Here is a 16,074-nt window from a genome sequence, read left to right as displayed (position 1 = left end):
TTTCCCAACTTACCCCTCCAGCCTTCGTGGCTTCCATTATCAATGATTCCAGGTGTCACTTCATGTGCTCAATGTGTACAATATTTTATTTATATAATAATCAGATATTCATTTATTTAAATAAGTCCACAACATACACAAGGGGTGGAGCGTCTCAAATACAATCCCATTACACGATATAAAAATTTAAAAATTCCAAATTAAAAGAGGAATTATTCAATTATTTTGATATTTTATAAATAATTTTACTTATCATTCTATTGCTCATAATCTCATTATATGACATTAGATGATTATAAATTATTTATTATATTTTATTTGTGAACTTATTATCTTTTTTCATTGCTATCTCTATCTGATCCACATTCGTGATCATGGATAGAAACACAACATGATTGATAGTGAATGTAGAATTTGAAATATTTGACACCCGGAGAATTGATTGGTTTGATGCGTATAGCAAATAAATGTATGGTGGTGCTTAATGATCTCGATTAATTTGAAAATTGAGGGTCAAAAAAACCTTCTAATCGCATTTTTTTTAATTACTGTTCTTTTATTGTGTCCAAAAGAGCATAGCAAAAAGACTCGTGTGACAATAGGGAGATAGGGTAGTTACGACTTATAAGTGTAGAGTAAACGTAGATTCAGTAGTAGTTGTGTAACTGTGTACGTGTTGGGTTAGAAGTTAGAACTTGTATATATAGTTTCGGTCTGCAGAGGACTCTCTCAGATATTTGGCCAATATTACGGGAAATTTAGGGTATTGATGGTCTATAATTATTTATATATATTTTACAATTTGAATAGAGATATGATCTATATATATTAAATATTATTAATTTTCATCAATAAAAAATGATGTTGACATTATTTATCAATAATATTTAATACGGTGAATTTACATTTTATTTTTCTATCTTCAAACTCATGTAAAGTATGTTTAGATAAAATAGTGTAGGGAATTCTCACGATATATATATATACAGAAACCATGTTGGCATAGAGTCCCATATATACCATTGGACAGGAGACACGCAGCTCCCTTCCTATATTCTATTATTATATATATATATATATATATGAAGGAATATTAGGACGAAAAATGCTACTTGTACTTAATAAAATTTATAAAAAACTTACGTCTCCACATATTAATTATTGATATGTTCGAAATTATGAAATTTGAAATTTAAAATTTGAATTTAAAAATAAAATTGAAAAAATGAATTTTATAAATAAAAATTGTAAGTATATATAACCTTACTTATATTAGGAGTCATCAGTCTTGAGTGGGTCATTGCTCAAAAATAAATCACATGAGAATTGAATGTGAACATGGGCACATAAGAAAGAGAAGATAAATGCGACCTGCAACCACGAATACCTAAACCATTGGCCATTCAACTAAAGATTAATCCCCCCCAATAAATATATATATATATATATATATATATATATATAGTTGGAAGATAAGGACATACGATATTAATATTAATCCCTTAAATTACACGACTTTTTATTGTATTGCATAGTACGGTAGATTATAAAATTATTTTTATTTTAAATTTTTTAATAATAATTATCTATATAAATCTTAGAATTTGTGTTTAGGTTTGGTCGTCATGAGTATGAATGACACCTTAATTAACTTCTATAAGATCATCCAACTCCACAAAAACTGTGAGATCCCAGAATTTCATAAGTTTTAATTATTTTAATTTATTTTGATATATTTTTCCTTATATTTTTAAATTTAGTGTATTATTTTAATTATGTTATTGTGATTATTTTAGTTTAGGCTTGTGAATTTTATTGTTTTTATTCTTGAGCTGTGTGTGTGTTTTGTTTGGATTGTGTGTGTGTTTTAATTGAAGCCCAGCCCGTGCGGCCCGTGAGAACCCAACCCCCCCACTTATCAATACGGCGCCGTTTTGGGTCAAGGAAAATTAGGGTTTTATTCTTTTCTCATTTGGCGCCGCACTACTTCATCATCTTCCTTCTTATTTCTTCTTCTTCCTTCTTCTGTTTTCTTCTTTTCCAGCAGCTGCCGTGTGTCAATCCTCCTTCTTTCACCTCCTTCTTGCATGAACTCTCGGTGTCGTTCGGTGGAGGATCCTTAGCTTGCTGTCATGCGTGCCGCTCCCCACGGCCACCACCTCTTTCTTCCGCAAGCTTCTTGGTGGCGTTGGGCATGGCTTCCAGGTGGTGCTGACTTTGCCGCTGCATCACGTGTCTGCGCGATATGCTTCTCCTCCTCCACGGCTTGTGCTGCCAATTTTCTTTTCTCTACCCGTGTGACACGCGATCCTTCCAACCGCCACACTTGGCCTATTTAAGGCCACGGATTTCTCAAGTTTTTGGGGGTTTCCGAGTTCCTCAATCTATGTCCCTCTTAAACTTTTCATCCCTTTGTAATTGGAGTGTTTGGTCTGTGAATTTTTGGGCAAACCCGAGTGGTTGTATGGCTTTGCTGAGTGCTTTTGATTCTGAAATTTGTGAGTTTTGGGTGTTAAAACCGAGAGCTTAAGATTTTGTTGTGCTTGGTTTTGTTCTAATTGAGGGAAAAATCAATCGGTGTTTGTTGTTGCCGTGTGATAAAACCCAATTTTTGGGCACTGTTCTGCTGAGCCGCCACCTTGAGCAAATGTTCTTTCGCTTGATCTTTCAGAAATACTCATCTTCGTGTGTATGTAATTTTCCAGTTTTTATTAATAAAGTTGTTGTAATTGTATTTTGTAAACTATCATTTCTGTTATAACTGTTGATTGTAATGATCTGTTGGATTTGGGCCATGGGCCGTTAAAGCGTTGGGTCGTAACTATTGTAATTGTTAGAATTGAGATTTGGGCCGGTTTGAAGGACGGGTTTGACTTGTTTTGTGAAATGGTGAAATTGTAAATAAAGGATTAATTTTATAAATGAATTGTATATTCCTATTAAATGATTGAACTGTATATTTATGGTTTTTATTAAAATGTGATGTGATGTTACGTGGTCTGTTGCATTAGTTATTGAATATGTGGGTGCGTGTGTATCACGACCCTAAGCCGAGATGGGGTATTATCTCGGTGGAGCTTCTCTGGTCACTCAGGAACGTAACTGACTGACGTGACATCCCCTGAGTTATCGCAAGGCGACGACGGGAACGGACGAGACGGTAACGCTCTCGTACCGATTCCGTGACCGTTTGGCTGGCGAGGTTAGAGGATATTTGGCCATGTACGCGCTGGGCGCGGAACTGGGTATCTCTCGTTACGAAGTCTCATACACGGACGTTACTCGTGATGTGACGAAGAGAGCCAGGGTGTGCGGACGGTCCATAGGGGAGACCGTAGTGCATGAGTAATTTCATAATAAATATGATTGAGACCAAAAATGAAATTTTTGGTGTAAGTATAAAAATAGTATTTTTGGGAAATTGAATGTGGGTTGTTATTCTGTCCATATGGGGACGCATGATTATATAAATGTGTTTTAAATCTCTTGGATGTTGTTTTGGTTAATTACTTACTGAGATGTCATAATCTCATTGTGGTGTTTTACCCTACGGTTCCGTTTTATGGTGCCGTAGAGTTTGACGCAGAGCCCGAGTATGAACCTAAAGGACCGACTCTGCCAGAAGCTTAAGTTGCTGATATGTTGTTCAGCGTTTTGGGATTTGTTTCTTTTATGTTATTTGTTTTCTTTAAATTATCTGTTGGAAGATTGTAAAATTCTTATAAAGTTATTTTACTACTTTTTGAACAATTATGGTACTTAATAAAGAAATATCTTTTATTTTCTCCGCTGCAAATATTATTGTGTACATTTATTGCATGTTGTATACACTTTAAGCACTGGTCGTTGGGGTGCGTGATCCGTGTAGTCATCATTATGGTGTCACGAACACCACAAAAATAACACGTGGGGGTCGAGGGCGCCACAAAAACCCCATCTCCACATATTCTAACACTAATTAGTACTTCCTTCCAGGTTCTTTCTAGCAGGGGTTGAATTCATATTCAATCAATAAGGGTAATTAATTAATGAAATACATAAGTAAGTCTTTTTAACCATAGCATCATTCAAATCCCTTTTTTTCTCATTATTAATTAATTAAGCTTTAAACGATCTTTCCTGATCTGTTAGTAGAAGCTTGGTCTGCAGTTCTATTAGCTCGCTCTATTAATTAGCTGGTACTGTGGGTGATCGACCTTATTAAGAACTTGATCATACTCGAGGATTATTCATCCTTTCATTTTCAACGTGGAGGAGATGAAAGATTCACTGTTCAAGAAATATCATCGCTCACAACTTTGTAAAATTGAAGTCAAATAATCTCAGTGTTGGAAAAAAAGATTGGAAAATATTATATATATTTATATAAATTTTACTTATATAACAATACATACTGATGCGTTAGTTACTGAAAATTGTGTAAATTTTAATTTTTTTAAAAAAATTTACTAATAAAATGAGACTTTCAATCAACAAAAGCGGCATTGGCCTAGTCAATTGCCATTAGCTAAATTTTGGCTAAGTAGTTCAAAAGTTATCTTTATTAGAGTTGTAGGCTCTACTTTTGACCTATAATAAATCTATCACTTTCTCCAAATTTAGCTAGTGGCTATTTATTTTCAAAATAATATTTTACTCTAAAAATACTCTCAATAGCTACTATTGGATAATTAGATTGATGAAAAAAATAGTTAAAAAACAATAATCTTAGGTAAAAATTAAATTATTAATTAATATATGAAACGTATTTGTAAAATATAAAAAAAAATTAATATTAAAATATCTAATATTATATTATTATTTTAACTTTTAGATGGATAGTCCAATGTGAATTAACCCCTCCAATAATTTTGGCTACTAAAACCTCAACTTTAAAAATTTTGGACTTGACAATAGCTAGACTATTACCAATGCTTTAAAGGTATCATTTTGAATAGTGAGTTGAGATGAAAATTGAAAGTTGAATAAAATATTATTAGAATATTATTTTTTAATATTATTATTATTATTATTTTAAGAATTAAAAAAATTAAATTATTTATTATATTTTATGTGAGAATTAATAAAATTATAATAATAAAATAAGATAAAATATTTTTACTTTTTAAACATGGCCCAAGTATAAAATTACAGGTATACGCAACACTAATAAAAAAAAAAAAAAAATTACAGTATTTGAAGTTAAAAATGATCTCAGTATTGGAAACCAGATAGTGTGCATTGAAAAGCAGGATCCATGGTTTTGGTCCCCTTGTATCTCTCGCCGACAGAGGACGTGTGAACGAACCGTGTTTGCTGTTTGCTGTTTGCTGTTTGGGGAGATCAAGATGAGACACCTGTTCCTGTTTTCAGTCTTCCTAAACCCTCCTTTGATCAATCAATTAATTATTTCATTATTATACACAAAAATTTGCAACACCACATGGCCCACTGGGGTCCACTAACCAGCACCATCTTCTTCAATCACACATGCCCACCTGGCCCTTATTTGAGAGATATGGGTCCACCATGTTTCACATATATTTGATCTGCGACTATTGCTTTTTTTTTTTTTTTTTTAATAATAAATAAATAAATAATAAATCGATTGTTGATATTATTAAGGGAGGTGTTGAAGCTGCAGATAAAAAAAGGTATTGAATTCGATATCGATAGTGTAAATAAATTTTAAATATATTTTATGTATGTTTTTGAAAAAATAAAATACAAAAATACAAATCTTAAAAAAAAAAAAATCGGTACAAATGATTGGTATATTTTTTTTTTCTCAACAAATGATTGGTATATTTTATTGGTTTACGTAGCATTTTTCTATTATTAATTATACTACTAATTATAATATCTGGCCGACGTTTTTTTATAGGGAAATACTCTAAAACTCTTATGGGATTGCAATATAAATTAGCAGCAAACACCGACCCTTGAATTATATTAATTAATTAACGTCGTATCAAAATCTATTTTCGAAATCTATTTATTGAGTGTCGACAGAGAATACTATATTTTGTATCTTATTTGAAATAATAAATAGTATTTATTTAATATAAAACATGAAATATTTTTTAGATTGGTATAAACAAATTTGGTAGTTAAGTAGATCTAGTTTCAACTTGAATTATATATATATATATTTATATAGGCTCCTGCAATCGAGTAATTCTACGTACAATTATGAAATACATAAACGCCATGTAATCATTTTGAAAAAGAGTAGAATCTATTATTAAAAAATTAATTTTTTTCATGTTCTATATTTTATTCAATTTTTTTCAAAACCATTACGCGGCGGTTGTATAATTTACGATTGTAAATATCTTTTATCTTTTAAAAAATATTTTGTAATTCTTGGTGGTTCCAAGACTTGTTTTAGACCATGGTAATTCGAAAGATTGGAGGGATGGGAATACATACACACATACATACATATATGTATGGAATCGCGCGCATCTACTAATTATTTATAACTAATTATTGGGAAATGGAATAAAGATAAATATCAAGTAAATTAATTATATTCTTCACTCACAATCATGATAAATGAAACATTTTTCTCAAGATCTTATCAAGTTGATCCTGATCTTAACTCATACGTACCCATTTATCTTGCTTGAAAGCTATTTGAACCCAATTAAGTCATAGCACCAGCTAATTAATTAAGAGGTGTAACCATCCTACTAGTCATGCATGATGGATAATCACATCCATTGATAATGATCATCCATGCAAAATACAAATTAGTTTGAAAGTTACATACAACTTTGTGTTTCAAGAAAGAAGTTTACGTGCTAGCTCCTGATCATCCTAATTTTTCAAGCACCTTAAGTACTAGTACTACTACACGTACACCTTTGTGTTATCGTTTTCTATCATTTAATTATTCATCAGCTTCATCATCATTTCATATATAAATCCGAGTCGTCTAAACCCTATTAATACATATCCTTAGACTACTTTTTCATATGTAGCATGCATTGACCGGGTACAAACCGCGTAACGGACTTAATAAAATTAAATAATAAAAAAAAAAAGGAAAGAAAGAAAGAACTGCTCAAGTTTGACCATGCTGCATCTAGAATGCAATATATATATATATATGTGTGTGTGTGTACACACAAAGCTGCAACCCCCTCCAGGTTCCAACCTTTACTTTCTTGAGAAGATGATCAGATTGATATTAACGTAGCTACCAATCGAAGCTCAACAAGAGGCAGCTTCAGTCAGATTGAGAACCACGAAAATAAATAAGGAAATAGTTACGTACATACAGGTGGCATTATTTCTTCTATTTTTTAAACAAAGTATATTTAGGTTACTTTCCTGCTAATATCTTCGCATTCAATATATATTGATCTGACGAAAGCTGGATGAAGTATTTCCGCGTTAGATCAGGTATATAGGTGGAGGATTAAGTGGAGCTGTTTTCTCGTTCATGTACAAGATATAAGAGAGGTCTACGCGTTCCTTTTTGATGGTCTGAGGCTCTGAGGGCTCCATTCAAGTTCTAAACAAAAGATATGGGTGACCCACATGCATTATCTTCTTCTCCCCACGAGTCACGATCAAGAAGGCTCATGTAGTTTTCGGGAATAGAAGGACGGTGAAGGAGACTGTTATTTTACTAATAAATATAGTGGCATTCTCTGTGTTTTGCTCGTAAAAAAGGAAAAAAAGGTACAAATTAATTAGAACGTAGGCCCTTTTGCAGATTTTATATGATGTGTTTCTGGGACTGCAGTGATAATAAAGATCAGTGCTTGTCGACTGCAATGCCAGACGTACGAATGGCCTCGTGTCCCTGTTCTAATGAGGAAGAAATAGACCAACGACCCCTCGAATTGTTGGGGTTGTTTTGGCCAATGAAATCATTTGCTTAATGGGGATGAAAAGCAATAGTAGCAACGAGACTTATCAACTGTAACAAATTAAATATTTAAAATATTCAAATATGGAAGAAGAATGAATAATCAAATTAAAAAAAAAAAAAAAAACTGCTAGGTATACAAAAAGATTATACAAACTAAACCTATAAACTGATATAATTTTATGGAAGCTGTTAGATCTACTTTACAATAAATTAATTTTACAATATAACGTAACATATCAATTTATAAATTTACTAGTGTAATTTTGTTGTGATTAGAGTATTTCCTGAAAAAGAAGTGGGGTACAAGGATGTGGAGTTCAAAGAAAGGGAATGACTTGGGGTTATCTGTAGAGAAGTAAACAAGGGGCCCAATTGGCCATCCAAACTGAGAAGTAAAGTCCACAAATGCTAAAAAAGTATTGAGGCCGAGTTGTAGCAGCTCAAAATTCTCTCTTCCTCCTCTTCCTCTTTCTTTGAACTTTTTTCTTTCCTCACATCCTCGATCCACTCTGCACTTAGTCCAACAGACTTTTCTAAACCAAGGCGACAACACATTTTAAGGTGGCACTACTCGCATCTTTTGGTTATTGTCAATTTCATGTTTATTTAGTGTAATGTGTAAAGGGAGGTCCAAGTGATATTTGAGTAAAGAGGAAAGCAAAAATAGGTGCACGAAAGGTGCTTGATAAAATAGCTCAATCAGATTTTCCTTTTCACAAATTCATTTTTGAACTGAATTTTCCTTGCTACAGAGTAGTGCATAGTTTTTCAGTATTTATAGACGATATCAGGCCACTATTACAGGCGTAAATCCTATGCATTTCATTCATTCAGTTTCAAAGAATATTTCTACATTCTTCCACAGCATTCCAGTATGAGGATTCGGTTATTCCTTTCTGTTTTGATTTGGAGTCGATTTCACTAGAAGCTTCCTTTGAGGCAGTGAGATCTGAGGTAGAAGAAACATGTGCCTTAATACTGAGCTTATACTCTAAAAAGACTAGCCAATGATATAATTAGAGTTTTATTAAATCTATTATAAAGAGCAAGAACTTTTCCTTCCCAAATAATATCGGATTCCATAAACCACCCACTCTTATCACTCAATATGGGTATGGTCTTACATATTTATTTTGTAAAGAAAAAACTGTTTATCAGATTGAGACAGAAAGTAGTATCAACTTTTTTTTTTTTTCTGAGTTCTCTTGATTGCCATGGTAATAGACCAATATGGTTCGATCAGTTAGAAGTTATCAGTATTATTTCCAATTGTCATTTTAATGAGAATCAAACCAAAATCAACCTGTTCCTGCTACTAGGAGTTACTTTTCAAAGACAAAGCACTCTCCTTGTTGCTTTGACTAATGTATGGTTTGCTTGGGTATTTTACCCAACTTTTAAGAGCAATCAGCTAAGGCCATATTCCTTTGTTAACTTCAGCGCGATGCATCATGCATGACATTAAAACCCGCAATTCGATGTGGAGTTTGACTTTTCCTTTCCAACTAAAATTTCATAATGGTGTTCTGAAACTTACATATTAGTCTTCAAAGTATGCATGATCCGTCTTGCAAGAATAGATAATCATGAAGGAAGTTGACGTCTCTAAACTTACCACAATTTAACTAGTTTACAGAACTGTGTGAAATCACTTAAGAGACATATCAGCCATAACTCCATGATTCTCTGGTCTCCATAATTTTCTCCTTAGATCTCTCCTCATAACAGCTGATGTGATTTCTTTCTTATTTTAAGCATAACGTTAGTCTTGCACTACTGTAAATAGCATTGCCATAGGATTCTTTCACAGCTGTATAGTTTCCTTCTTTATTTCTTGTACAACTGTAAACCTTTGTTTTGTCCTCTGTTTTTGCATCTTGTAAATGCTATATAAATGAAATATGAGCCATACATACTAGCAGGCTATTTTTCTCATTCTTACAATCATCACTTGTCTCAAAAGCTTAAGTTGATGGGAATATGTAGAATTTATTATTTGTATTATAATTCTTAACAAACTGGAACTGCTGATTTCTCCTGAAAACTGCTAGTTTTACTGCTTCTAGCTTCTGCTTCATTTTCCAATAATGACATAGGCTTTATGGAAATCACGAATTCCTTATCACTTCAAGTGTATCATGTCTTCAAAGATGTGAATAATGTTGCTGATTATTTTGAGGGGGAACTTCTTGTCATTTCTTGGGTCGAAGATGCATTCCTAGAGAAGTAGTGGGTTTGAACAGATTAGGTTGCTCTTATTTCAGATGTAGATAAAAACTGTATAGCTTGCTTTACAGCAGCCTCGTAATTGGGTTTTTCTGTTTCTTTCTTGTACATGGTTTTTCCCTCTACCTTAAGTGAGGGTAGAGCAACAAAAGTACAGACCAGAATTTTAGAATTTTAGTAACAAGACAGATATGCAGAACAGAATGATCTTTTAGTATTACTCAGATGCCTCGATGGGATGAGACACAAAATTCTTCTCTTATCTCATCTCGTCATTACCTATTTTTCAAATCCCCATACAAAATATAATAAACAATTCAACTTTTTCAAATCCCAATTCACATTTTTCAAATTTCAAAACAATAATAATATTAAAACATAATATTTTAAACTCTTAAACAAAACACAAAATTCTCATCTCACCCCACAAACCTGCCTTAAGAAGATACCTTACAAAACACGAACTCTTAAAGTTTGCCTGTGTAGAAGATACATTACATTCTGGTCTTCCTAGACAAGTTGGCTTCCTGATTATGTATTAATTTCTGCGCTGCTCATGGAAATTTAGTTATATGTTGGTTGTTCTTTACCCCCTAAATCTTCGCAAGTGTTCAACTGAAACTCCGCAGTTTTGATGGACCGAAAGGAAGTTGCTATTTGTTCAATTCGCAATAACTTTGTAGAACTTGTATTCAATGTATTCTGGTTTAGCACGTAATATGCATCTAACTTGCATGATCAAGACAAAGTGACATTTGATTTCAGAAAGCATACCAATTTTGCAATATAAAGATCCTTCGCTTAAGTTTCTTAAAGTTGGTGTTCTTCCCTTCCTCACTTCCCCGTTCGAGCCATTTGGTCTTGAATTTTGAATAGACCTTTTCCAGGTGGTGCCAACCAAGTGGGGTTGGTCTTTAATACCAAGCATCTTGGCAGCATCCAAGAAGCCGGGTAGATAAGTAGTCTTATTGGATTTATTTATTTTTTTTTTACTTTTCCTCTGAAATTGGAAGTTTCTTCCTTTTTTATTTATTTAATTTATTCCAAAGTGTTCCTTAAGATAATGCTATTTGCCTTGAAGAAGCTACAAGCGATGGAGAAAACATATGGCCGTTATTAGATTGAGAGTCACCATCTCTATGTACGGACTCCAAAGTGAACAACTCTCAATTCATTTGTGGAGCACCTTCTTCTGGACTATATGGTGACACCCTTAACGCGCTCTCGTGCGTGTGTTCGTGCGCGCGCATGTGTGGGAGCATGCACGCACACGTGTGTACAAGAGAGAGAAGAAGAGATAGCAGTTGCTCTCGAACTCGAAGTCTTGCAAATCCAGCAAATGAGACGTATTGCAGATGTCATGATAATTTTTTCCTTTATTTTCTCAAAATAGTCCGGACGAAAACGAAAACACTGTTATGAAGGTGAATGAGATTTGCGTCCCGTGAAGACAGTGATAGGCAACCATTTGAATCATAATCTTGAAAAAGAAATTGGATTAAGAGGATTCATGTAATATTCAATTGTCTAGGCCCTAGAGAGGTGGGGGGAGAGAGAGAGAGAGAGAGAGAGAGAGAGAGAGAGCCATGGTCTAACAGAGAGATTTGACATTATTACTGGTAAAAGGAGTAACTGGAAGCTGGATGAATAAGTTTAACAGACATTTTCCAAAATGGTCACCAGAAAGAATTGCAACATTACAGAGAGCATATGCATTGAGGAAAAACAAAAAAGAAGAGTAAAAGACACCGGTACAAGCCTTGTTTTGCAATTCTACCTCACACAAAAGAAGAAAGAAAAAGGTAATAGCAAGAATGTTTCCTCACAAATATATCAAACCCAGAGGCTGAGAAAATTTTCTGTATTCTGATCTATATACAAGAGAAGAATATGTGGCACACATCTGTACTAAAGAAAACAGGCTAGGATTTGAAGCCTCTTGTAACTGAAATTCTGCAGTTTTGTTCTTCCGCCGCTGACCAGAGGCTCGACATGTTAATAATGGCTTGCTAAGTATGTCCAAAGGCCGCAGTTAGCGTTTGGATATCCTTACCACATATATCAGAAGATTGTAAAGGACCTTGCTGCTTGTTATGAGGCCACATAGCACTTAAACTATCGTTTACCAAATGCGATTCTGATTTTATCTCGCTGTACAAAGACTCTGGAGTTTGAGTCGTTTGTAAAGCAGCCGCCATCAATAATGGGTTATTAAAATATTCAGACCACTTCATGTCTTCCGGTTGTTGGCTTTCCATCAGATGGATTTGGGTGTCTTTGTTTGATGTGCTACAGTCGGCCAATCCCCAAGAAAACAAGCTGTTCTCCAACAACGAGCTGTTGCTTTGCAACTCAGCGCTGCTACTACTTCCACTGCTGCAATTGCTGTTGTTGTTGGTGGCGCTTGGTTCCCAGTAACGGGATCCATTCACTGCGAAAGAGCTGATGGATACATTATCGGAGGGAAAAGTAAGTGGTGGAGGCTTGTAACCAATAGACGTTTGAAGAAATGAGCTGGTTGAAGGTGAAAGAACAGATATTGCGTTGGAGGTGAACTCGGAATTCATGTCAAATGTTCTCCCAGTTTGGGTGAACCACTGAATGGGGTTTGAGGATGCGGGGAGCCTGGCATTGGATGCATAATTCAATTGCTGAAGCGGAAAATGCCCCACAAAATCTGAAGCCTGGCAGTCGATGGTGGAACTTTCTTGGTGGGATGTTACAAACCTATCTTGGAAGAAGTCCTTACTAGGTGTGTTTGTCATCAAATTGTTGTTTTTCTTCCTGCAGTTTGTTGTCTTGGAGCTGGAAGGACCCTGAACTTCCAATGGGTAGCAGCCTTGTGCTGCTGCAATTGAAGATGGTCTCTGCTCAAGTAAAGCTGCCTCTTGCTTTGAATTGTCTGTCTTGAGGAGATTCAGTTCATTAGACACCACCGACATTTTGTCTCGGCTTTTGGCTGCTGTATCTTTGCCTTCTCCATTTTCAACCTCGGAAAGTGGTTTGTGGGTGACGGGGTCAATGCCTCTCTGCCTGAGCTTCTTCTTTAAGCAAGAGTTCCAGAGATTTTTTATTTCGTTGTCGGTTCTTCCAGGCAATTGTGCTGCAATCTGAGACCACCTGGGGAAGCCACAGAATCCCAAGAATGTTCAACAACATTAATGATTGCCCCAACCATAGGGAAAATGTTTAGACGAGGAGAAGAAAAAGAATTTACCTATTCCCGAGAACTGCATGAAGTTCAATTATAAGGTTCTCCTCCTCCTGTGAGAATGTGCCTCTCTTCAAATCAGGCCTCAAGTAATTGATCCACCTCAATCTGCAGCTCTTCCCGCACCTTTGCAGACCTGCCAATTCATCATATGGAGATCGACAGTTAGAAATTTCTCTTGTTCAGAACATTGCAGAGAGGTTTAGTTTGAGAGTAAGAAAACACAGGGGAAGAGTAAAAATTAGGCTACCAGCTTGCTTAGGGACAGAGCTCCAACACCCATGGCCGTACTTGGTAATATGCCTCAGAAGCTTTTCATCCTCCTCAGGTGACCAAAGGCCTTTCCTTAGCTTCTGCTTATAACAGCAAGAGTGCCTTCCCATTTTGGAGCAAGTCCCACCTGCTATGAGGGATATCCTACCCTTAAACAGCAAGTTTGTTGAATCCTAGGTGAACTGTCAGCAACGGCTGGAGGTGGCTCTGAATGGATTTGTAGGGGAGCTTTGGGAGAAAAGATGTAGAGAGAGAGAGAGAGAGAGGTGACAGGGAGGTTGAGAAAATGAAGTAGCAGCTGAGAAAGGGAGTTGAATTAATATATAAGAACTAAGAAGTAGCCCCCCAGTGAGAAAAGTCACACTCAATTGAGAAGGTACTTTTTTTCAGTCTAGTTTTTTCTTTTCTTTTTTTTCTTTTAGGGGGGAGAGAGAGAGAGAGAGTGGGAGTTGTCTGTATAAAAAGATGAGAAGGAATGGTAACAAGCTGAGTTGCATATGTCTAATCAAAACTCTGAGAATTAATGTCTCTTGCAAAAATGGTGGGGTATTTTTGTTAAGAGTAATATTAGAGAGAAGTTATTATAGTAATATATATTTTATACTCATTATATATTTATTTTTAGTTTTTTATTTTTTTTATTTTAGATTTGAGAAATGTATGGTTTAGATGATGTCACATCATGTGTGTAAAATAGTTATTCTTAATAATAATTTTTATCTATATTTATTTTTTCACTAAGAGTAATATTAGAAAAAAGTCACTGTAACAGTGTATACTTTACATTCATTATATGACTGCTTTTAATTTTTTATTTTTTTATTTTAGACTTGAAAAATATATAATCTAGATGATACCACATCATGTATGTGCATCATGCTTGCCACATCATGCCACTAATCCATCTGAGAACAACCCATGCTTGCATCCGAAGTCAGCAAAACTATTTTTTTCTGGGCACAATGGATGCATACTCGGGATGCTTCATTCATCCTGACTTGTTTAAGTTTTACTGGTTAAAGTCACCTATTTAAAATTCTCTCTTCACAACAAGAACTACAGTACTTGAGTTGGAAAAAAAAAAAAAAAAGTCATTAACTTCTCAGACCTCTCTGATTAGACATATGCAAGCAGGCAGGCAGGCAGGCCGGCGCCAACTTAAAGGAGATAGATGAGGCTGGAGAAAAAATTCACCAAATTTCAGTTTCCATACACCATGGCCCATGCAAATCCCTCTGTCATCTGTGAAAAGTAAACCAACAAAAAATATTCCATTACTTAAGCTGGAAAACTTTTTCCTCATAAAAAACAGGACTGTCTGTCTTCTTTACTTTATACTTTGAGAGCTTTATGAGCTATTCTTCCCAAAATAATCAACACTTTGAAAAGTCTTATCATTACGTGGAAAGAGGATTATGCAGTGTTCATTGCCAAAATTAGAGCAAATCACCCTTTTTTCTGAATAAATTACACTGAATGTTGCAAATTATTTAAACCCTTACGGTTTCCATTTTCATGTTAGATTTATCTAATTTTCCTTAAAACTTCATACACATTCAAGAAAAAGAGGGTTTCCCTGCAGCCTGGTTAGTTCTACCATATCCGGTTATATTGAACTATATATATATATATATATATATATATATATAGTCATGACCATTGCTATATTAGTCTTAATACACTTTGAATCTACTAGAAAAGATAAAGCTTAATTGATATATAGTCTTTATAAAGAATTGAATTTTCACAGGAATTATAGGAGATATTAATTCTTAAATAACATCAACGTTTTGCATGCAAGAGTTTAGAAAAACCCTAATTAATATCCCAACAATAAATAAACCTATTAATTAATAATTAATTCCTAAATAATCAGAAAGTAAAGCTAGCCCTGATTTAGGAAAATTCGAGAATTACAAAAATTTTATATAATATATATTCCAATGACAAACATGACATCGCATGCCAGATCACATATATAAAGGCATTATACATTGAAGGTGACTCAAACTAAGGCATACATAAAGCAATTATATATATGTGAAATCAGAAATAAGTGCTTTGAAAATATATAAATAAATAAATAATAATATATACTAATAATAATGGGAGTGCCTTATAATAATAACAATAATAATAATAATAAAACCTAGCTACGAACGGTACTAGCTAGCAATTAATCGGCCTTTAATTGTTAACAACTAACAAAGTGGCGCATGCAACAATAGATTTATTACAACCTAGCTAGCTAACATGATCGATATATATATATATATATATAAATATATTAAGCTTTCGGCTACTAATTAGTTTAATAAAACCTCATTAAAACCAACCGCCATATATATCATATATTTCTTCGATCGATCCTTCAATCATTTTCTCAGTTGATTACAGAAGGGATTGAATCACTGTTTTCTGCCCTCTCGAATCAACGTTGACATGCAATATATTACACACAAGTAATTATTGTTCATGAAGTGACATGCATTCATGTTAA

General features: G+C 34.3%; 1 protein-coding gene across 1 annotated transcript; it reads right to left on the bottom strand.

The window, feature by feature from the left end:
• Positions 1–11,776: 11,776 nt before the first annotated feature.
• On the bottom strand, positions 11,777–13,937 carry LOC121260801 (transcription factor MYB61-like). The gene is made up of 3 exons (XM_041162830.1): positions 13,552–13,937; positions 13,308–13,437; positions 11,777–13,210 (listed from the first exon to the last, which is right to left on the bottom strand). The coding sequence occupies exons 1-3, from the start codon at positions 13,682–13,684 to the stop codon at positions 12,100–12,102; spliced, it is 1,374 nt and encodes a 457-aa protein (XP_041018764.1). The 5' UTR covers positions 13,685–13,937; the 3' UTR covers positions 11,777–12,099.
• Positions 13,938–16,074: the final 2,137 nt, after the last annotated feature.

This window comes from Juglans microcarpa x Juglans regia, chromosome 4D (genome assembly GCF_004785595.1).
Source record: "Juglans microcarpa x Juglans regia isolate MS1-56 chromosome 4D, Jm3101_v1.0, whole genome shotgun sequence".
Classification (NCBI taxonomy): domain Eukaryota; kingdom Viridiplantae; phylum Streptophyta; class Magnoliopsida; order Fagales; family Juglandaceae; genus Juglans; species Juglans microcarpa x Juglans regia.
Note: the sequence above shows the minus strand (reverse complement) of the source record. Positions and strands in the feature narration are given on the sequence as shown.